Source organism: Xenopus laevis, chromosome 2L (genome assembly GCF_017654675.1).
Source record: "Xenopus laevis strain J_2021 chromosome 2L, Xenopus_laevis_v10.1, whole genome shotgun sequence".
Taxonomy (NCBI): Eukaryota; Metazoa; Chordata; class Amphibia; order Anura; family Pipidae; genus Xenopus; species Xenopus laevis.
Window position 1 is genome coordinate 77,412,927 of NC_054373.1, and position 24,897 is coordinate 77,437,823.

General features: G+C 37.0%; 1 protein-coding gene across 2 annotated transcripts in view; it reads left to right on the forward strand.

Moving 5' to 3' along the window:
- LOC108708176 (suppressor of tumorigenicity 7 protein homolog) overlaps nucleotides 1-21,746 on the forward strand; it is an 84,623-nt gene extending 62,877 nt beyond the window's left edge. For both annotated transcript variants that reach the window (XM_018246603.2, XM_018246606.2), the window contains 4 exons: nucleotides 1,594-1,744; nucleotides 5,227-5,319; nucleotides 9,431-9,570; nucleotides 21,428-21,746. In XM_018246603.2, the coding sequence (XP_018102092.1) occupies nucleotides 1,594-1,744; nucleotides 5,227-5,319; nucleotides 9,431-9,570; nucleotides 21,428-21,523 (480 nt within the window). In that variant the 3' untranslated portion in view covers nucleotides 21,524-21,746. The remainder of the gene's footprint in view (nucleotides 1-1,593; nucleotides 1,745-5,226; nucleotides 5,320-9,430; nucleotides 9,571-21,427) is intronic.
- The last annotated feature ends 3,151 nt before the right edge of the window (nucleotides 21,747-24,897 follow it).

A 24,897-nucleotide genomic window follows, 5' to 3' on the forward strand; every position in this document is an offset into this window, starting at 1 on the left:
TTTTGCTTCCAGACTTCTTCCTGTTACATTTAGAACTGAAGTATTTCTGGTCAGGTGATCTTCAAGGCAGCACAGAGAATATCATAAAATGGGAGCTCAAGTCAAAAGATATATAAGGGAAATATTTACTTAAATATATATTCCAGTTTGGTAAGATTCTTTAATATGCCACTTTATATGTTATAACTATATATTGGTTATGAAGTATTCATTTCATAAGTATTCATTTTGGGGTTATAGTTTTCCTTTAAGGCACCTCAGGTACATTGTAGGCCAAATTATATGATTTGAACATGTTCTTGCACATTATACTTTTCCCCCTATAATAAATGAACTTTTTGTATCTTATTATTAGTATTTCTGATGTAAACCTGAAAGTTTATTTTTGTACTTAAAGGGATACTGTCATGAGATTTTTTTCCCCAAAATGCATCAGTTAATAGTGCTCCTCCAGCAGAATTCTGCACTGAAATATGTTTTTCAAAAGAGCAAACAGATTTTTATATATTTAATTTTGAAATCTGGGGACTAGTCAGTTTCCCAGCTGCTCTCGTTCATGTGACTTGTGCTCTGATAAACTTCAGTCACTCTTTTCTGCTAAACTGCAAGTTGGAGTGATATCACACCCTCCCCCCCCAGCAGCCTAACAACAGGACAATAGGAAGGTAACCCGGTAGCAGCTCCCAGACGCAAGATAACCGCTGCCTGGTAGATATAAGAACAGCACTCAATAGTAAAATCCAGGTCCCACTGTGACATACTGTATTTATTTACATTGAGTAGAAGAAGCAACAGCCTGCCTGAAAGCAGTTCCATCCTGAAGTGCTGGCTCTTTCTGAAAGCATATGACCAGGCAAAATTACCTGAAATAGCTGCCTACACACCAATATTACAACTAAAAAATTACACTTGCTGGTTCAGGAATGAAATTTTATACTGTAGTGTAGAGTGAATTATTTGCAGTGTAAATAGTGTAATTTTGAAATAAAAACTAAATCGTGGCAGAATCCCATTAAATTTAATTATTGCCCTTTGCCGAGATGGGGCTGCAAAAGGTCAAGGTCAAGATTTGTTTAGATTAGATGACTTCAGAATACAGTTTCACAAAAGCAATCTTAAGGTTTAGGTATTACAAAGCCTAAAAGTCACTAAGCGTCCGGAAAGTTTTTCATTAAAGGGGGCAGTGCATGTAGAGGTTTTAAAATAAGAATTATTTGCTTATAATGGGCTCTGTAGGAGATGACCTTCCCATACTTCGGAGCCTTCTTGGATACCAGGTTTCCGTTTGGTATCCCATACCTGTATTTTTAAACCATTACTGCTTTTATAATGCCTGTCTTGTAAATCCAGACAATAAACTTTAAAGTGAATGAGCATTTTGTGGCCTGTCAGCCAAGTAAACCATTTAACAAAATATCTTGCATTGACTGATGTGGCAAAGCCTCTGTATAAATATTTGGCCACAAACTTTTAGTGCTAAACCTCGACTACAGTGGAAGAACTAACATATATTAAAATCATATTAAAAAGTAGTTCTCACTTATATTTTTGTGTGGATCTTTATCTCTGTATTTTCTCTGTCTTTTTTCTCAGTACTTACTTGAAATGAAAAGCTTGGTCATGCCCCCGGAACATATACTGAAACGGGGAGACAGTGAAGCTGTGGCGTATGCCTTCTTTCACCTCCAGCACTGGAAACGAGTAGAAGGTGCACTAAATTTGATGCATTGTACATGGGAAGGCAGTAAGTATGTGTTATTACTAGTTTGCATCATTGCCTAGGTTCATATCCTGTCAATCTTAATTAAATTGTCAGCACCCCTGGAATGCTTTGCTGTCTATATTAGTTTCAAAGAGAGCTTGTAGCACTTGTGTTATGGTTTAAAGTGGCAATACTAATTTAGTGATCTGAATGCGCTATTCAGAAGACATCAAAGACATTGGCTTATCTCTGTCAAGCCCAGTGTGAGCTTGGCATTAAAGATCTGTTTAAATAAATCAGACATGCACATACCTTTTATTTGTAGATGGAAATGTATAATTTTTTTAAAAAAAGAATTGTTAGTACAGAAGTATGCAGCAAAAAACAAAGTGAGAAATATGAGTGTAGACTTTTGTAAAAAGTAAAAATAAACACAGCAAACAAATTATAAATACATATTATTAGTAGCCTGAAGTAACAATGATTCATTGTAATCATTGTTTTTTAGTGTGTGTTAATGCAGAAGTTAACTGATCTAAGGGTGGCCATAGACGTTACAATTCTGATCTTTCCTGGAGAAGATCTTTCCAAGAAAGATCGTTCATTTCAATACACACGTGTAGAGCTGAATCGTCCTATATACAGGTTAAAAAATAGATTCAGTACTAACAATGGCTGATGTTTGGGAGCCTTCAAATGCACCCAATCAAAATTTTCCAGGCCAAACCCAATTGACAAGCCGACTAATATCCAAGTCTTCTGCTGGTCTCCCACCATACACGCACCGAATATCAAACAAAAATTCATTTTTTTTTCACCCATGGGAGCATACGTAAATTAAGATAAAATCCGATATGTCCGATTCATCTTGTACATTTTTCATCAATTGTAAAAAAAAGAGGTCCTTTCTACTGTCTCTAGTCTATAGCCTATGTTAGTCCTGCCACCATTTTTAATGCTACATTTCTGTTTCTTTTTTATGTTGATGTTTTAATTAACTTTTAAAAAGCTCCAGTCCTTTCTTTACGCTGATTTGCAGTAAACCATAGCATCCAATACAGTTTGCTTTTTAACAGATGACCATTAATTACTACCTAAAACAGGATTCGGCCAAAATACAAGTGCCTGCTCAAACCGAATGTGCAAATCCAAATTAGGGTTTGGATTTGGTTTATGATTTTGGCTGATTCTTTCATGAATGGTTTGGGGTTTGGCCAGCTCCCAAAATAGCATCCCTACTTGTCAGCCATTGCTCTAAAAGTACATACTGCAAAGTTCTAGTGCTAGTATCATGAGTGTGATAGACAAGAATTGTACAGTCCATATTTATAAGTACTCCAACATCTGTAATACTCCACATGAATGTGGGTATGACTTCCTCCTTTAAAGTGGTTGTTCATCTTCCAAACACTTTATTCAGTTCAGTTGTTTTCAAATTGTTCACCAGAAATATATACTTTTTAGAATTACTTAAATTGAAACACCACAGGGAAGAACATTAAACTTCAGTCTGCCAGTTTAATAATCCAAGTGCGGATTCTGAACTGTTACAATTTGCTACATTTGTCAATACTTTTCTCAGCAGCATCTGTTGTATCTAACCGCTAACAGCTGCTAATGAAACTCTGGGATTCTGCTTAGCAGGACCACAGATAAGAAATGTATCAACTTGTGTATCTTAGAACAGTTTATACAGTATTTGACGACCCCCCTCCAGGGGGCTGTTTCAGAAAGACATAGGAAGTGGAAAAATGAAACTTTAAAATGAGAAAAATGGCCACAAATATTTATTTTTAGCGAACTATCTGAAAATAACTGAACTGAAAAAAGCATTGCAAGGTGAACTACCCCTTTAATACTTCAATTATTTAAAAATAAGTGTATGTTTAAAAAGTAAGGAAAAATAAAAAAGGCCATTAAAAGTGTTCAAATAAATATTGGCAGCAAAAAAGAAGTGAGAAATAACATGTATGATTACATCATTTGTACAAACATGCATAAACTGACACACCCCTCAAAGCAGTGAAGTGAAAACAACTGTATTCTCTTTGGGTGAGAAAGACCATACCTGCTTTTCCCTTTGTTTGGTATGATAACTTCAAAGGAATCATTTATTATTATCCACTATTTATATAGTGCTGACACGTTTACACAGCATTTTACAGAGATTGTTCATCATTATTCCCTTTCCCAGTTGAGCTTAGAATATAGGACCCCTGTCATATTCACTTAACACACTATGGTCCATTTCATAAAAGCCAGTTAACCTGCCTGTTTGTTTCGTTTTCTGAGTGCCTTCTTATATGCAGTCAGTGGCGAGGGTCAGGTTAATGCCACAAGGGGCCTTGAGTGGTGCCTGTAGGCTGACATTGAAATTGCCTGACAACACTGGTGCCACATTTTTGGCTACTTAAAAAAAACCCACTCAGGGTGCCGGAAATTCCCCCATTTACCTATAGCCACGTTCCCTGTTAATTATACTTGAAGTTAAATGCCACTCGTCCTTTTTTAAAGGTTTAAAAAGTGTAGGATACGGTATGGCCATTCTTTCCCCAAACTGAAAATGACTCAGTCTTTTTCAACAAGTAAAGGTGGCCATAGACGTTACAATTACAATCTTTCTTGGAAAAGATCTTTTTAAGAAAGATAGTTTGTTTCAATATACACGTGTAGAGCTTAATCGTCAGATATACAGGTAAAAACAATGAAATTCTATCTGTATCTGATGATTCAGCACTAACAATGGCCGATGTTTGGGTGCCTTCTAAGGCACCCGATCATAATTTTACGACCAGCCCGATCGACAAGCCGACCGATATCCAAGTCTTCGCCCGAAACTGGTCAGCTCTTTTCCCACCATACACGCACCGAATATCGTACGAAAATTCATTTTGTATGATAGTATCTGTGTGTCTATGGCCACCTTATCTCTCTTTGGTTTCAGTTAATTTAAAATCTTTTTACATCTGTATTAAAAAAATGTTTTGATATGCCTCGTACTCATTGTCCCTTGCTTAATCATGTAACCATGTCCTTCTCCAAAAAATGCTAGACTAATTGAGTACAGTCTCCACATTTACCAGTTTCCATAAGCTGTGCATTCTTATTCATTTTGCTACTTCATATCATTCCTTTAGTTACACATTTTTTATCCGGTTCTGAATAATCTAACCACTGCTAAAGGTGCATTGAATTTATATCATTTTTGATGAAAAAAAGCATTTATCTGGAACCAGGTGAAGGGGGGCTTTTAAAATAGAACAAAGACTCTATTTATCATATAAATGTGCTTGCACCTTGTAACATCTCTTTTAAGCACCACCTTCATTTATTAACAATGCATCTGTTTATTACCTGTTATTATTAATAACATATTATAAATGTTGAGCTTATCTCCAAGCTTATGTTTTTTAAAAGGCCGCCGCAGCTTTCACTTTCTCTTTTTGTGTGCAGAATATTTGTTAATGTTTGTTTAAATGGTCAACTAAATAAACCATTTGTTATGTATCTCACTATTTCAACAGCCTTTAGGATACTTCCATACCCTTTAGAAAAGGGCCACCTCTTCTATCCCTATCCTGGATGCACTGAAAATGTTGACAGAGAGTTATTGCCTGGTGAGTGTATTGTGAACCTACCAGAATACCCTTAATGTCTGTAATAAAAGATAATCTGTGACCTAGCCATTAATCTTGTGCAGGCACCAAATATTTTTGTGTATCCCAAAAGCATGCTTTTACTCATATATGAAAGAATGTGCACTTAAAATATCTGTGCAAATAGGATTGACCTAAAAGACTCCAGAAAGAGAAAATATCTGATTAATGGTTTGTGACAATGCTCATGTTACAGGTCATACATGGATATCATTGATTTTACTGCTTCCAATTAATAATTTCATGATAAAATGACTACATTAATACTAGATTTACAAATTTAATTCTAGTATGTCTAATATGATTCACCGAATCCAGGATTCAGTTAGGGATTCGCCTGATCTGAGCCTTTTTCAGCAGGATTCATCTGAATCCAATGCCTAGCCAAACAAATCAAACCCTAAGAAAATTTAAAAAAAATCCTGATGCTAATTTGCATATGCATATTAGGATTCAGTTTGGGATTCAGCATCCTGCATAAAAGATCATCTGGCCAAATGCCTATATACATATTATTGTTAAGGAAACATTCCTCCTTGTACAAGAAAACTACAGGAGCCCATCTTCAGCATTGCAGTGACCCAAAGCCCACAGCCATATTACAGAGGAGTGGCAAATTACAGGTATGGGACCTGTTATCCAGAATGCTCGGGACCTGGGGTATTCCGAATATTTGGGTCTTCGTACCATAAGTCTACTAGAAAATCATGTAAACATTAAATAAATCCAATAAGCTGTTTTTGCTTCCAGCAATTATCTTAGTTTGGATTAAGTACATGGTACTGTTTTATTATTACAGAGAAAATGGAAATCATTTTAAAAAATCTGGATTATTTGGATAAAATGGAGTCTATGGGAGACACCTATTTCATAATTCTGAGCTTTCTAGATAATGGGTTTCCGTATAACAAATCCTATACCTGTACTTGCCAGATGTAACATATATGCTACATTTAACTTCAATATTCTAAATTGCAAAAGGTAAAGTATTTATTTCCATTATAACGGTATATTGTGGTTTTAAGAAAAACAATGTTATAGTGTTTCAGTAGATAAACCTTATGGAAAGATATGCTGAAATGAGGTGCTTATTTTAACTAGATACATATATAGGGAAACTGTAGTTTAGCAAGCACATAGTTGTGTATTTTCATGTAGGGAATACAACCTTGTGCTAGAAAGGTTAAATTGCAATATATAAATCCTTCCACCCCAGTGAAGCTTCTATTTTAATGCCAGTTTCCCAATGTAAGCGTGTAATCGGACAATTAGTTCTAAAATCTCCAGCTCTCCTGCCAGTTGCTGGTGTTGAGCTGCTCAAGGGCCCTCACGGGGCACATCTGTCTTCAGTAACTAAACATTTTGAACTTGTTTGTGAAAAGAAAAAACTTCACGGCCAGATTTATTCTAAATATACAGCTGAGAAAAACCACATTGTGGGTAAAAAAAAACCTATATATCATTTTGCATCTTGGACTCTACACTGTTTTGTGTGTGTGAGTTACAGTGTTTTATCCTGTTTATTATGAGATGCTTGATTATTTCACAGTAAACTAGGAAGAGGTTAACAACAGTCCCTTTAAGGTGGGTGGGTTCAAAGCAAATATCCCATTAATGCCTCTCCCCACCACCCCCATCAAATTTGTGGTAGTACTAACCCTCATTCTTATTAGGATCTGTGGAACAAAGGCTTTTTTTTATCAGTAATCAAATGCCTGCTACCTGAGCCACTGATCCGTGGAAACCAGTGATAAAGATGTTTTATGTCCGAGTGTATTTTTGGCAAAAATAGCCTGTGCAAGGTACCATACAACAGTTCCCTTTCATGTCAGTGGGATGTGATCTGTAACTGGCACTTTCGTCATAAAGTACCCATATGACATTTACTTTATAGACCCATAATCATAATGTTATTGCTGGAAAGGGTTGTGTAAAAAGTGTCCATTCATGAAAAAGATAATTGGTGGGGATATTCTAGCTAGTCAAATCAAGCAGCCTGACCTTGGTACAATATGTTGCATTAAAAATGGATTTCTGTTGGACTTGTCCCTTGAAATAAGGATATGGCCCTTTATTAATAAAGTGCCTGGTTTAAGGTTACTAAATCATATAAAAATTCAGTGACACAATTAATAGTTAAACTGATGCGCTCATTGTAAATAATCAGTGCAGCCCTTCTCTCTGGCTTTTCTTGATGTGTCCTTGATGTATCTATTAACCTTAAGCTCCCCATAGACGCGACGATTCTTCTTGCCGAACGACCGATTTTAGGGAAGCCCGACCAATTATCGTGTGGTTACTGGTATTCGAACGATCGTACATCTTACGATTTTTCGGCCGACATCTGTCGGGAAATTGATCGGCCAGGTCAAAAAATCTTTGTCGGTCCCAGTGCAATCTCTCTATGTTTGCAGGACCAAGCAGGCAGCTCCCCTTTGTTTTCCTGGTAAATTGGTCTTTTTAGTTGATGGTAAATTCGTACGATCGTACGATCGTTCTGAGAAGATCGTGGTCTCACGATCAGGATCTGATCTTTTAAAAATCTCAACATCTATGGCCATCTTTACCCTGGGCTAAACAGAAAAAAACTAAATATAAATTCAAACCGTAATCATTTTATTGCACCATTTGTGAATGGAATCCAGTAGGGGAGAAGTACAAGCACACTAATGGCTGCAACAGCATTCCCCTTAGTTCTCATGCAGAGTGTACTGCTGCCCTGGATCTGGCTGTTCTCTGAATCTTGCACCGATAAAAAAAATTTGGCACAAGGTAGGCGGTAAGTTCAGGGCTGTGTTGAGATTGTATTTCAGAATGACAAGTTGGGGGACTTGCAGGCAGTGCTCTATATATGTGGGTGGCTGCAGGTCCTCTCCAAACTGTAATAAAGATACCATGGAGACGTGGGACATTTCATTTATTCAGGAATGTAGGGTGCAAAGTGTAAACAATTGTAGATTGCATAGTGCCTTCGCAGTGACAAAATTAAATGGTGGCTTTTGTTTTGAGAGTAAATAATCTTGCATGATGAAAAATTACAACAAATATATGTCTCCTGTGAGAAAGGCCAGGGGTGGGCAGGAAGCTTGCTCAAAATGCATATTCCTCCTGCCATTGACGTTAATGGGGTTTACCTGTTACTGCTCATATGGTTGGATTTCTGCCAAAATATACCTGTTAAATTAGTAACAGCCAATTGCCATTAATGTCAATGGCAGGTGGGACAGGTGGTTTCAGGCACTCTTCTCAGATGTAGACAGCACCTGGTTTGCTTTTAGCCTTATGTACTGCCAGACTTAGAACAATCGTATTATAGCAATCCAACCACTTATTGATTGTTTTGTGGGGTTTCTTCCTAAGAACTAGTGAGTTTTTAATATAGCTGCAGTCAAAGTCAAAGGCTGGATATTCCTAAAGAATAATGCCAACACTATATGCCACCCATTTATGTTATGGGGCCTGTGGCAAGCCATTAAACCCTTATTTCACTTTTGAAGAGCCATATGGCTGGGAGCTATAGTTCATGTTGTCTTTGCTGTAGCATGCATCTGTTTATGACATCTATGTGTGCTATTGCTAATGTAGTCTGTAAAAAAGGCTACAGCATAGGCACTGATGTGATAACGTACAGTTTAAAGGAACAATAACACCAAAAAATGAAAGCGTTTAAAAGTAATGAAAATATAATGTTTTATAAATAAACAAGCTGCTGTGTAGCAATGGCGGAAATTGAAAAAAGCCTACATGGCACAGGTTAAATAATGGATAACAGATAACACCATTATGTTCTACAGAGCTTATCTGCTATCTGCTGTGTAACCTGAGCATTTTCTCATTTGAATAGCTGCCCCCATTGCTACACAGCAGCTTATTTATATAAACAATAGTAGTGTTATTGAAGCAAACACACCAGTTTTATCAGTGCAGAGAAATACTGCATTATATTTTTATTACTTTAAAACACTTTCAAAGCCCTATTAGTTGCACTGAAAAAGGGTTATATTTGGGGGGGGGTTCGTTTTAAAGTGAGCAAAGTGTAATTTTTAAATATATTTTCCCTTAAATGTTGCAGCTTTCCATGATGTTTCTGTTTACCCAAAGAAGGAGCTTCCGTTCTTCATTCACTTTACTGCTGGACTGTGTTCATTTACAGCAATGCTGTCTCTTCTTACACACCAGTTTCCAGAGCTAATGGGTGTTTTTGCAAAGACTGTAAGTAACATGTACAATTTTACTAACCTAAAGAAAGATTGGTGTCCTAGTTTTGGCAAAACAAACTTTTTTTTCTTTTTCCCAACACTGTATGTGGAATGGTTGCTGACTAATAGTAGCCTATTATTATAGTTTAGATTTGGCTAAAGCCCTTTGAGAAGACGTTGTAAGACCAAATCATAGATTCCCATTATGAGGAAAGGATCAAAGAGATGAGTGTCAGTCTATGAGGAAAGTATGGGACAAACAATATACATTTTTTAAATTAATTTTATTGACAAAACATACAGTTAGCCAAAACCATCACCACTTTAAAGAATATTGCAAGCTGTTAGGTAGTGAACAAAACATCAATGTTCAGGTTACAGCTGTTGTGAATGACAGAGAAGTAGATTGACATTGTTCTTTCTAACCTCAGAGTTCCTTGACCCATATTAAAGCACTCAGCCTTCAGCCTTGTGCTTTTATATGGTTATGGAATTATGACTTATAATATCCCTATATTTTACAATCGGGGAAAATTATTCACTATATAAAGAGCAACATTAAGTACAACGGAAAATAATGGAATACTAGGAAATAGCAATCCTGTCCTGGGGAAGGTTATGACCCATATCCAGGGATAGACAACATCTGGAGTTAACCCCCAGTAACTGTTTTTAGATGCTTAAATGATAAGTATAAACACAGTACCGTTGGAGCAACTTAAAACATTATGGAACAATATTAACAAGTGAAGAACAGTGAGATTTTCAGATCAATCAGATATATCATGATAAATACAGTAAGAGAGGCCAAGTGTTTGTTATTTCTAAAATTAAATATGCACAAAATACATGATCTGGATTTGGAGCATTTCCATTGTGATACATGCTATGTAAGGATGTTCTTATGTATGCTGTCTTAGTCTCCACATTGTGGTGATCCTTCCATTTTACTCATGATATTTTTATTTTTTATGTATAGTACTTTAGTCCCTGCACAAACAGTTTTTTACATTTTATCAGGAGCCCATTCATTTGTCTTGAAATGAATTTGCTGTAATTGGAGAAAGCCTGCAGAGGCAAAGGGAGAACATCCAAACTCATTCCAGACTGTGGCCTTGTTGAACCCGAGCCCTGCAAGGGTACAGTACTAATTGATTTCATCTACTGCCTCTAGTTTGGGCATGTTTTGCCGCCATACCATACAATTGACGTTTGGTGAAGGCTCTGAGCTCCTTAAATTAATAGTAAAATTACTTCTTTAGGTGATTTATAGTTAAGAGGGGGATTTGATTCTTAAATGGGCCTATGCATAACCGTCTGTATTTTCTAACCTGGGCGATTTTCTGACAGATATGTGTTATGCAGGTCATCTTGAGGCTTCAATTCACAGGCCAATAGGCTGCTAACTGTGTTTGGAATGGCTTTTATTAACTTGAGTATGGTCAAGTGAGGCAAAGTAACTCTGAACCTTCCCCCTGTCAGACATCCTCAAAATGACCTGTTAAACCTAATTTCTACAGTTTTCCAGCTCCTGCTTAATTACTCTTCCCTTTTTTGTCTTTTCTGCATTATGGTTCCACCCTGAAATCGAAATCCATTGTTAGCACTTAGGAGTGCTTTTGTGGTGGCCGGGCCTCATTCATGCTCTGTTTCAGCTATCCTTTATCATAAGGGATGCATCAAAAACTTGTTTTTTGAAATTCAGTCAATTGCAGAATCTTCCACGCAAAATTTGGGCGAATCGGTAACCTAATTTGAATATGGAAATAAGGACAAGAAAATCCAAACACATATTACACACAGTGGGCACAACAGTGTTTCTGTACTCTTTTTTTTTTTTTGTTCTCCTCTTGGTTGGATTTGCCAAATCTGAATCCTGCTGAAATAGGAGCGGAGTTGGCCTAATCCTGGATTCGGTGCATCCCTGGTTATCAACCCTAACCCTTAAGTCTTACCCTAAGTCTAACGTTAACCTTAATTTTTTTTTTTTTAATAATCTTTTTTATTGCTTTTAATTTAAATAAAATAAAACAAATGCAAATAGGTGGGTAAGCATGTCATACATACATTCCTGTGTTGAAGTACGTGTAATATTGCCTAAACCACACAGTATTGATAAATTTTTCTAAAATACCCCATTGTATATAAACGAAGGGGTCAGTGCAATGTGGTCTGTTCTGAGATTTTTCCACAGCCCCTAACATAACTGTTTTAGTATTCAGGTTACAGTTTGGAAGATCAGTAGGGTTAAAAGGACTTCTAGAGCATGGAGGAAGAAGCACTGAGGAGACCTGACCATGGAGGAAGGACTGACAACTGAAACAGACTACAGGGGGAGAGCAGTACCAATAAAGACCTGATAAGGGATGCACCAAATCCACAATTTTGGATTTGGCCGAACCCCCGAATCTTTTGCGAAAGATTCAGCCGAATACTGAACCAAATCCTAATTTGCATATGCAAATTAGGGATGGGAAGGGGAACACATCTTTTACTTGTTTTGTGATAAAAAGTCACACAATTTCCCTCACCTGATTTGCATATGCAAATTAGGATTTGTTCGGCTGGGCAGAAGGATTTGGCCAAATCCTGCTGAAAAAGACCGAACCGAATCCTGGATTCGGTGCATCTCTAGACCAGATACAGTGAGGGGCAGAGGTCTGTTTACTGGAGGATGTCCTAAAATTCCCACTGCATATGTGAAAACTGAACTAGAAAAGGGCTTATGTTGCTGTGGTTTTCTTTCACTGCAATATAGAATGGACGTGGCAGTTCCCTATTGGAAGTGAATACATGGTTGGGTTTGTTTACCAAAGGTGTATTTTTGGCGTTGAGAGAGTTTGCTGACTTAACTGGCTGATTGATGTCAGTATATCAAAATATCATACAAACATTCTGGATACATCATTCTGCATACATGGTCTGCTTCTAAGGGCTGGTAAAACAGCTTCCAAGTCTTTGATGTATGTCCTGTCCAGGGTGTAAATGAATAACTTGATGTCACAACAGATGAACAGTTTATTCAAGCAGAATATTCCCCACCCCATACAACATTTTGTATTGTCTGAGTGTTTATTGTGATTGAACATAGTACCATCAGATGTATAGGTACAAAAATCCTTTGTATTGAACCTAAGTGTTAAGAACAAATATACTATAAAAACTTAAAAAACAGCAATAAAGATTAACCATGACTATTAAAGATTGCTTTGTAGCCAGAGGGGTTAAGTTAACAAAGCATATTTCTTCCTGGATCTGTATACTAATTTTTGTCAAAGCAGTTGCAGGTCTGGCAGTGGGGCCTCCTTTCTGCTAACTTCTGCTATGCGTTAAGTGAAAAAATGCAGTTGGACATGGCTGTGATTAATTTCTCTGCAGTCCCTAGCTGGCTGTACTGTAAGCATGAGATTGGATATCTGGATCATCGATTCCTCTAGGACATTGTTAACTAAACTGTATGGTTTCCAAATGGACATAAACAAGGGCATACATTTTGCAAGCATATGTAGTCTACGACTCTGATGCCCATACCCTAAAAAACGCAGAGTTAACTGTGGGATTTTCATTTGTCATGAAATGCTGATGTCCATAATTGGGCCAGCATCTGTGGATTCTTGTTATGTAATTGTTGAAAATAGGAACATTGATACAAGCAAATCCAACTTAAGTGAAGTACCTCTCCTAAATACATTTTCTTAAAAATAAACATGTTTTTCTAGAATATGATCGGGTAGCAGGAGGTGATATTTAATTGTCAGGTTAATTTATTATTATTATAATAATTATTATTATTTAATTATTGTCATTTACAGCAGGGGGGTTTGGCACTTTTTCAAAAGTCATGAAAACGAAATGGTTAAAATTGTATAGATTTCAGTGAATGCTTTGTGAAATCGGTAGCAGAAGATGCAAACGTATCAAACAGAGCAGAATTCCTCACATATACCTTAGCCAAGATAAACTGGTAGTTTCCAAGCCTCCCAAACAAACCTGCTTACAATCCATTTCATTTTCTTTATAAATACTGTCTTTTTGTGTGTTGGAGTCAGAAGCACACACACATTGCCTCACTGCACAAGTGATATCTATATTTACCATGATTAGCTGTCTGTCTTGTCTCAGCTTTTCCATTGCTAACAGTCATGTGACACCTGCATAACATGTTTAGAAGCATTTTATCAATAGCATTAGAGTTTTGTTTGATTTTGTTTTTCTTTTGCATATATAACATTTCAGCTGAAATCTGCACACATCACATTACTTTAAGCACAGTAAAAAGTCTCTTTAACGTCCTTTGCACAAATACTGGTGCAAATACATGGTAACTCAGGATTTCGATCTGACACGGATTCTCACTGATTGTAAAGTAAATAAGAATATCCACAACAGGACACCAGTTGTGGAAGCTTTGTATAACTTTTCTTCAAAAACGAAGTACACTTTTAGTTGTTTCTAAGAAATTGTCTTTCTGGTTGCTAGGGTCATTGACCCATGCAACCAGACAAAAGTTTTAATTTCCGGTCTGAAAGAGACCATATAGACAAAGAATTAGCAAAAAACTAAAACATACTGAAGACTTAAAAACCATAGGCAGAGGTTGTTTGGCTTATGGTGTCTGCAAGATATTATTTATTCACATTTAACACATTTTCTAAGTTGTTAAATTCGAAAATGTGTTCTAAATACCGGTGTGTAAAAATCCAAATTATTTCAACAAATTTGTTACTAAAAATACAGTTCAGTAATGACACAGTGTTTTGTTGAGATACGAGACCACACACATTTGGCAAGATAACAGGGACAGGCAGAAGGTGTTTCACTATGTTGCACAAAAATATGTCAAGATTTTTCATTCCACAGAAGAATAGCACTTTAATCAATTCCTTCTTAAAATCTTTTTAAAGATAACATTTTATCATGCATACATGGCGTTTGGTTGGTTTACTTTGCAGTTTGTATTATCTGGAGGAGGATGAATAACCTATAAGGGCAGGATGCAGAGTGCAGAAAACACAAGCCTTCATGTTCTACCCAGTTTTGCACTTTGCTGAATGGCAGGTCTCTTCTTTCCAAACTTGAATACAGAAACCTGCATCTGCTCCATAAATAAAAACCCCAGTGTGTGTTCTGCAGTGCTGTATGAAAGAAGGTTGTCTGTCTGGGCTGGGGTTGGGGGTGGTGACTTTTTGGGGACAGGTCAGTCAGTGGCCTGAGGGGCGTTGTGGTTATTGATATTGGCTAATTGCTGCGTCCCCTTCTTCTATATTTTAATTGAATTAAAAAGCTTAATGGCAAAATATAACCCCCTTATAACATGGACTCATTCAATTGGGCTTATGTAGAATGAGTGCATACACACTGTCTGTATTTTTTTTAAACATCCATACCTATTTCCACAAATTGAAAGAAATCCATGATAGTCTGCCTCTGTATGGTGGGATGAGCTCTCCAACCCCTTAAGCTCACACTGTAATGCTACCCCTCCTTCTGCTTTGAGTGTAGAAATTTCGGGGAAAACGCTGCATTGTGGGCCAAAAATGGGGTTTGTGTTAGCAATTGCACGCTGCATTTGTGGTTGTAAATGACCCCGAAAGTCTCCTGGTGTATGTTGACATTAACAGTCACCTTGACACTAGAGAGCTTAGACTTTGCTTAGAAAGAGAATACATATCGGCTTCAGGTTGTGCCAAAAAAAGACATATACAGTTGATCATAGAGAGCAGATCATTTGCTTGCAAGGGGCAGACTGTGATCTCATCCTGCCTGGCTGTGTGATTGCATTAGGAGAGGATATATTAGGATTTAAAAAACCTGTGATAAAGATCAAAGCATAAGCAGATGTATCCTTACTAGGATTTGTCTAAAAGGCATTAGGGTGACATCCAGAAAATGTAACACGTCTGTGTATGTTACGTCTGTGTCTCCATTCAAAGGGAGGACATTGAGGGAGTCGCATAGTGCAACCTATAGCTATGTTAGTGTAGAGTTATTTATATTTTACCAAAGGTCGCCCTTGCAGAAGGTCTTATTAGCTTATCTGTTGTATTAAAGTTGGACTTAATGCTTGTGATATTGTTCAGCTTGCTTTCTACCAATGCACTGGTCTGTTACGAATGCTGAGAATTTGTATTTTTGTCTACTATTTGTAGGTGTATGACTGTTAACTCCTATATTAATACATATGGTCTGTCTGTTTTACCATTTCTCTCCTTTGGGCCCTTGAGAAATAAGTAATTTTATAGACTTTTGGCATTATTAAACAGTGATAAAAAAAATTTTTTGCCTAAAAACCACTTCTCCTAAAGCAGATCAACTTTTAAAGTATCATAATATAAATACATAGTATAAATACTGAGTTTTATTTCTATACAGCATGGGCCTAAATATTAACATGTCAAATGCAGTTTATATTGCATTAATGCTGGGAAAGTATTATTATTAGCCCAATATTATTGATTTGTTGGAAACGTTTTGCTCAGTTTCAGGGCCCCTATCACTCCTGACCCCTGTTTGTTTCCTTAGTACTCACAACTCTGTATGTAACTCTATGCAAACCCACTCCAAACTGTTGTCTGAGATACACTCCTTCCTTTTCCACATGTCTTTAAAAAAAAATCGAAATTGTGGAAGTATTTGGGTAATTTCACACAGAGTAGTTTGTCTTCCAAAATGCCAGGAAATGTCTATGAGAAAAGAGTATAACAATCACTATGGTTATCGCACACATAGAAATAATAATACTGTCACAATCTGTTCCAAATTTTGTATTAAGCTCTCGACTGGGCAGAAAGTGCAGCTTGCCTCAGCATATTACAGACTACATGCAGTGCTCAGTAGTATCTTTGCCTGAAGTCTAGATAAAATTGTGTTCATGAGTTTTCTCACTCTGGATCAGAGCTCCCTGTTATGTCCTGCCTCTTCATTTGAATCTCATTGCTCATCTGTTTACGGACGTAACCTGTTTAGACTACTCTGTATCTTCCAAGTCAGCACCAGTCCATTCTTTTAGATTAGTCAGTCTGTTTAGCTTGACCTTTAGATCAGAAACTGGCAAGTGTTTCTTTTTGTGTGTTTCTTCCCTCCTGCACCTCAAGTCCAGTTTTTAAGCTTCTTAACTCTTTCTGCATTTATCAGCCATACAAGTTTTCTGAACACTTACATGTGTTTGGAATTTCCAAATATTGTTCATCCAATTGTTGGTTAACTCTGCTGCAAATCTTGGAAAACAAATAATCTTTTATTAGTAAGAAAAATGTACATTAGTTTCTTGGAACTCTGCCCACTTTATGCATTACTGTCCTTGCTGCCCTCCAGCCTTCTGCAAAGAAATAAAAAAAGACTTTGACCAATAAGTACGGACAGTCATCCCTCAGGAATCTGCCTATATCCTGTTGACCTTGCTTGCCCATCCAGTTGCTGGTCTTCTCTGTTAAATAATTATTCACCTTTTCCTTTACCCAAATATTGCCTGGTTTAGTCACCAGCCCTGCCCCTAAAGTGCCTGTTGCACAAAATCTCCCTAGCCATCTCTAGTTCTGTCTACAAAATGACCAGTACAGAGCTTCTCTCAGCAATTATTACAGCATGATATATGTATTTGATTCTAAAATCACCTGTGCTTGCCATAATCAACTTACCGTACCAATATATGTGCCACATATTTTTTGACAGATGGATTCCTAGGGGAATGGGCCTTTAAATATGAACTAGAAAGGCGTCTGCCATGTATATGATTTTGGGACCAATATGCTGATTGTTAACTGTTGGAGTGCTATTTTAAAGGAGAAGGAAAGCTACGGAAGCATTTTATTGCCAATAGATTAGCTGCAATAGTGCAAACTAGAATGCTATATTTATTCTGTAGAATGTTTTACCATACCTGAGTAAAAAGCTCTAGAAACTCTCTGTTTGTTTAGGATAGGAGCTGCAGTATTAACATGGTGTGACATCACTTCCTGCCTGAGTCTCTGCCTGCTCTGGGCTCAGATTACAGTCGAGAAGGGAGGGAGGTGGGGAAGAGGAGCAAACTGAGCATGCTCTTGCCCAGGGCAATGAGGTTTAAGCTGTAGGCAGGAAGTCTGATACAGTTTCTTTTCACAGGAGACTCAGAGCAGCACTACTTTGGGGGTTTACTGGTATATTTAGATGGACCTTTCTGATAAGGCTAACTTAGTTTTAACCTTTCCTTCTCCTTTAAGTCCATATGTATTGGTTTGTTCATCTTGACAAAGATGAAAGAGGTAGATAAAGACAGGTAATATTTTGTTTTGTTTGCATAAAACTCCAGCCACAGTCCAGATACGTATGAGACTGTAGACTTTTATTGTCCCTTATTACACACTGCACCCTGTATTACTGTGTTATGTCTTCATAAGATGAAGGCATCACGCCACCTCTGTAGAGATGAAGGAGATTTAAGAAGCTTTATCCACTTTGATACTGGCAAGCAACATCAGAGGTAAAAAGCTTAGTTAAGACATGGCTGCAGTTTTTGATTCTCTGATCCCTGGGGTGTATGGAAATTCAGGATTTTCTTTCAATAAATCCCTTACTGTGAAGGATTTTATTATATATTCAGTGTCTGATGTATTTCTTCCAACAATTGTCTGTACTCTTTTGTAAAATATCTTTTGAAAAGTTTGGCAGTCTAGAATGAGCACAACTTCGTTCTCAAAACGTCTTTCCTACTTAAATCTTTTATCAACATTTAGGCATGTGTAGTTTTAGAATTATAGATGTTATATCATATAATGTGTAATGTATTAAAAGAGGATCTATTGTGTGCATTTTATATAAATATGACCACATCAATGAAGTTACATTTCAAATTTTATTATTTATAGATTTAAATGAGTGCCTACGACACCTATAGATACCTGAACAGAAAAAAAGCTATACAGGTTGTAAGGGTCACCTCTTATTGAGAGAAGTTTTCTGCTTGCAGAAATATCTCTCCAGCTAGGTGCTAATTGGAATGTATGCTTAAAAGGTTAAATCTATCAAGATGATACAGTTTTATCCTTCTAATGAAGAGACTATAATGTAAAATTAATACTAACTAATACTATTAATACCAACATTTGTTTACATTGTAGACATTTGCATAAGAGGCAAAGGTCAATAGAGACAACCTGCAAAGTGCAGGTAAAAAGGATACATTTCTATATTAACAGATCGTCCCAAAATTATTTTCTAGTCAAGAATGTGAAGTGCACCTAGTAATTACAGTTACAGTAGAATCCCATTCTTCTGGACCAGGTAGGGTATGTAATGAATGAAAGTGGAATTCTCTCCCTGAATCAGTTGTACAGACTGATACATTAGATAGCTTTGAAAAGGGGTTGGATGGGTTTTTAGCAAGCGAGGGAATACAGGGTTATGGAAGATAGCTCATTGTACAAGTTGATACAGGGACTAGTCCGATTGGCATTTTGGAGTCAGGAACTAATTTTTTCCCCATCTGAGGCAAATTGGAGAGGCTTCAGATGGGGTTTTTGCCTTCCTCTGGATCAGCAGTTGGACAGGTTAAAAAAAAGTTAAAGGGTTGAACTTGTTGAACGTGTGTCTTTTTTCATTCTAACTTACTATGTTGCTATGTTATTACAAGCTAAATCTCCCTATGTGACCATGTTTTTTTTTTAATAATTTTTTTATTACCAGTTTCATTGCACACAATACACATAATTTGCACACAGTACATACAGTATTATTGCCTAATACAGAAAATAAAACATTATCAGCCAAAAAATGTATAATGTCATTTACATGTGGCTAATGATGTCTACCAGAGGGGACAATATCCGATCTGCTTACTTTTTCCACAAAATTAAATTGTATTTCTGTATCTATAGTTGTTTGTACAGTTTACATTACCAATAACTTTACATACTGTCAGTTTGAAGATCACATTTTGATATGTCCACATATATTAAGAAATAAATATTTTTGCATGGGGTGTACTTAAACATTTTTTCACATGACTGTATAGCAGTAGATTTGGTGATACCCAATATGGATGTCTGTAGATGGATAGATAAGAGCATGGTTGTAGTTGGAGAAGATTTTGATGAACTTAATGTCATTTAATAAAAGGGGCTTTTCCCTAAACCTACTATGTGAATATACTTTGGTTCTAATTTTCTTTTTAACCATTCAAGTTTAATGAAACACAGTAAATGTAATAGCATTACATGTACTTCTCAACGCAGGATGTAGGCAGGAATAGGTACACAGTGCTAAGATTACAGCATATATATGAACAGAAAATCCTACAATGACTGCAAGAAAATGCTGATGGAGGCTTATTCGTTGACTCTACTTTTTGCTTCAAAATAATATAATATAAAAAAAAAATTAACAAATGCGTGTCATTAAGCATTTCTATTTTGAAAGTCACTTAAAAGCTTTTGAGAGTTACTGCACATCTGAATGGCGGCATACACCGTATATGAAAAAGACCAAAAATATCAGGAGAGATGAACATTAGAACCAGGGCTGGAAATAGGGGGTAGGCCACATGTCTAGGGCCCAACGGGGGGGAGGGCAGGCGACGCAAGTTACATACCTCTTCTGTCTGCCTACCTCCTAGTTCACAGCCCCTGGGGGATCTTTGCCCTGCTTGCTCTATGGTGTGTCATTCCTCCCTTTCCCCTCACGGGAGCGTACTGAAACGCTCTTGAGTGTGGCACAAATGAGGGCACTCCTCCTTGAGTGCATCAATGATTTGGTCTGGTACTGTAGGGAAGTAGCCTAAAGTAACAAATATATTTATAATTTTCCCTTTAACAATAATTGCAAGCTATTGCTAGTAGGGAAAAAGCTACTAAATCATCCAGATAAAATGCATTGCATGTGTTGATTTTTATTGGTTTCTTTGGTCCCAAATGGAATCTCCCATTTAAAACTTTGTATATAAAGTCAGACGTCTTTTGAAAGATTGCTGTCATCACTGAAAACTAAATTAAAATCAGAAGGGATGAATAGGTTGAATGGCCAGAGGTTAAAAACATTGGACTGAGCAGGTGCCAAAGTATTTTGAGTGCTGTTTCATTCCCGTAGCTTATGAAGGGAAGTCATAACTTTGGCAAAGCAGATCCATAGCATGGTAAATCTTAATGGCCATAAGGGATCATTCATTTGGCTTTATATCACGAATCTGCTATTTCTAAATCAACACTTTATTACAGTATCAGGACCATTGTAATGTGCTATTCTTTCAGGGATTGTGGGTCTGTAAACTGTTAGTTCTCTTTTTCCTCATAATACCTTTATATTTTTATTCATAAAACACCAATTTCTGCTCTTGTCCCATGCAGCTTGCTTTGGGCTGAAGCAGCTAGCACTCCATGATTGTTGATGTGTTACCTTGCAGCAAAATCCATTCTTTTTTAGGTCTGATTTTCTTTATGGCTGGCCACCAGAAAGCTGAGATACTGATACAGATACTAGTGCCTCTTGATACTTCTCTTCTCAGTTGTCTTTCTATTACTAGCCCATTTATCTAGCAAGCTGAACAGTAGAAATGAACAGAGAAATGTCAGCAGATACTAACTACCTGCATCAGTAAATTACCCTTCTGGCTGAAAACCAAAAACAATAGGGTTTGCCCTTGTTGCTAATTCATGTTATAAGCAGTGCAACTGCTGTTAATATCACAAACTGTAAAAGAAATATGTGCTTAGAACAGTAATTCTATTGATTTGTTTGCAGTGTTTACTTCTCCTTTATGGGGGTGGGCCGTGAATATAATAAAAATGTACAGGGAATGTTTTCTGATCAGAGCAAACATTTTGTTTTAGGAACTTGTATAAACTAGCATTATAAATATTGTCAGGTATTTGGCTCACTGTCTGCTTTTCTCTTTTTTTCAGTTTTTAGTGACCTTGCTTACTCCCTTGAGCTTCATTTTCGAAAAGATTGAGAGCATCATGCCGTATAACTTCTGGAACCAACTGACTCGACTTTAATTGCCTCACATATTCCCATGCCTGTAATACCAGCAAGAGGTTCACCGTTACTTTAGGCCCCTTTTATTTAACATGTTACAGGGCAATATTACATTGTTCTATACAGTCATATGAAAAAGTTTGGGAACCCCTCTTAATTCTTCGGAGTTTTGTTTATCATTGGCTAAGCTTTTAACGTAGCAACTTCCTTTTAATATATAACATGCCTTAAGTATTTCAGCAGCGATATAAAGTTTATTGGATTAACAGAAAATATGCAATATACATCATAACAGAATTAGACAGGTGCATAAATGTGGGCACCCCAACAGAGATATTACATCAATACTTAGTTGAGTCTCCTTTTGCAAATGTAATAGCCTCTAGACGCCTCCTATAGCCTTTGATGCAATTATGGATGGTGGAATTTTTGACGTTTCACTCATACAAAATCTCTCCAGTTCGGTTAAATTTGATGGCTGCGAGCATGGACCGGCTGCTTCAAATCATCCCGTAGATTTACGATGATATTCAAGTCGGGACTGTGACGGCCATTCCAGAATATTGTACTTCTCCCTCTGCATAGATGCCTTTGTAGATTTCCAAGTGTGTTTAAGGTCATTGTCTTGTTGGAATATCCAACCCCTGTGTAACTTCAACTTTGTGACTGATGCTTGAACATTATCCTGAAGAATTTGTTGATATTGAGTTGAATTCATCAGTCCCTGAACTAGCCACGCAGCCCCACAGCATGATGGAACCTCTCACAATTCTCCACATATGCCGCTCCTGTATTTTTCTTGGCCTGCCAGACCTGGGTTTTACAGCAACTGTGCCTGTGGCCTTCCTTTTACTAATTACATTCCTTACAGTTGAAACTGACAGTTTAAACCTCTGAGATAGCATTTTGTAGCCTTTCCCTAAACCATGATACTGAACAATCTTTGTTCAGTATCCCATGCTGTCACTCTTCAGAGGAGAGTCAAACAGAAGCACAACTTGCAATTGGCCACCTTAAATATCTTTTCTCATAATTGGACACACCTACCTATGAAGTTCAAGGCTTTACAAGCTAATCCAACCAATTTGGTGTTGCCAGTAATCGGTATTGAGCAGTTACATGTATTCAAATTAGCAAAATTACAAGGGTACCCACATTTTTGCACAGACAGTTTTTCACATTTGATTTAATTTCATACTGAATACTGCTTCACTTAAAATCTTTGTTCAGAAAACACCCAGTACTCCGATGTTCCTCTGAAACTAAAGATGTACTACTGTTATCTTTTTTTGTTGAAAGTGGAGTAAATTATTATGCAGGCTGAGAGGGGTTCCCAAACTTTTTTATATGACTGTATTACTTCTATTTGTAAACATCATGTTATTTATTTTAACCCTCAGAAAACCCTCAAAAAATAGCAGAGCCTATATCCCCACCCATAATGTTCTTTATCCTGTCTTACAGCACCTAAGCTTAGGTCTAAAGACCAGTGAAAGTCTCTTTCTTGGAATGAGGTTGGGAATGAACTCTCAGGAACATGTCATTTTTCTGCACTGGTGCAACTGTCATTAAATTATATATATTTAAATGCAAAATATTTGTACTGAAGTATTTCATACAAAAAATGTGTATATATTAATTTTGATTCTGTGTAACAATGTATTTCTTTAATTCAGTTTAACTCCATTCATATGCTTGTTACACATCTAGGGGCACATTTACTAAGGGTCGAATTTCAAAGTGAAAAAAAACTTCGATATTCAAAGTCAAAGTTTTTTTTATCGAATATGGCCATATTCGATCGAAGTAAAATTGTTCAATCGATCGGTTAAATACTTAGATTCTAACGATTTAATCGATCGAACGATTAAAAAAAAAAAGTAGACTTCTAAAAACTTAGCCAAATGTTGGCTATAGGTTCTAGGAGGTCTCCATAGGCTAACATAGCAATTCGGCATGTTTAAGGTGGCGAAGTGTCGAAGGCAAAGTTTTTTAAAGAGACAGTACTTCGATTTTTCGATCGTTTTTCAATTTGAATCAAACTCGAATTTGGTCTATTCGATGGTTGAAGTACCCAAAAATTACTTCAAAATTCAAAGTTTTTGAATTCAAAAATTCACTTCGACCCTTAGAAAATGTGCCCCTTAATGTTTGTGGCTTAAGTATTTAAGTCAGAGATGCCAAACCTGCAGCCCTGTGACAGTGGGTAACTGTAATTCCAAGCATATGGAACACTGAAAGTTGTGGTTCATCACGGTCATCTTGAGATCTAAGGGTTTTCGTAATGCCTTGTGATACCTGTGTGAGGTATGACAGTAATGGCAGACATGGCAGATGCAAAATGTGGATGGAGAAATAGCAGGGGTCAATTGATTTCAGTGGGTTACACCAGTTAAAAAGTGTTCTCAAATGTTGGCACCAACTTCTACACCTTTCTTGACTTATATTTTGAGAAAACATCACATGGCTTCATAAACAGGCTTCAATCTGTTTTAAGAATTAAAAAATACTATGGTAGAAGGGTTTTCTAATTACCTGCCATATATACACTATGAAATGATGAGAAGATAAAGATCTTTAGTAACCTCTGAACTGATCATTTTTTCCAGGAATTGATCAGCAGCCAGACAAATATTTTTACCAGTAGTCAAAGATTCATTGTTTCCTGGAGCGTAACCAGTTACCATCCATAAAAAGCAGAACTAGATCTGGGAGGTAAAATGTTAGTGAAACAGATATCTATTAAGGGAGTCGCTGAGGGAATATATGTGGGGATAATCATCCGATATGGAATGCACATAATTGCTTACACTACAATAATTTTTGAACTGTGACTGTATAAAAAAGCTTTTTAGGATATTTTTTTTTTTATTGCTGTGCTGCATTTATTTATTACAGAAAAAAATGCTCTAGCTTTCAAGGCATACCTCTAAAATAATATGTAGTGTTTAAGCATTAAAGGTTGAACTCACCCTTCCCATCTTCCTTATAAGTGCACATGGGTTTGGAAAATGTGAAAGGTAAATCTATCATCTTTTGTCTCTCACCTTCAAGAAAACTTGTCATACGTAATAGATACATTCTTGCTTCTCGTACTTCACCAGTTAAGCGACCGCCTTTGGCCTCAGGAGGAGCCCTCGGCTTACTCAGATGCCACCTGGACTTAACAAGAGGTGCAAGGCGTAAGTTCTGGCAGGCAATGGGGCACGACTGTTTACAAGGATGCTGGAAGATAGGAAGCCACCAGGACCAGGCAGGCCGGGCCAGCACAAGCAGTTAGAATAGTCAGACAGGCCAGGATTAGAGATCGTAGTATAGTCGGAGGACAGGCAAGGTTTCAGGATTAGAGAGAACAATGTAGTTTTAGGCAGGCAAGGTCAGGATTGGAGAGGTC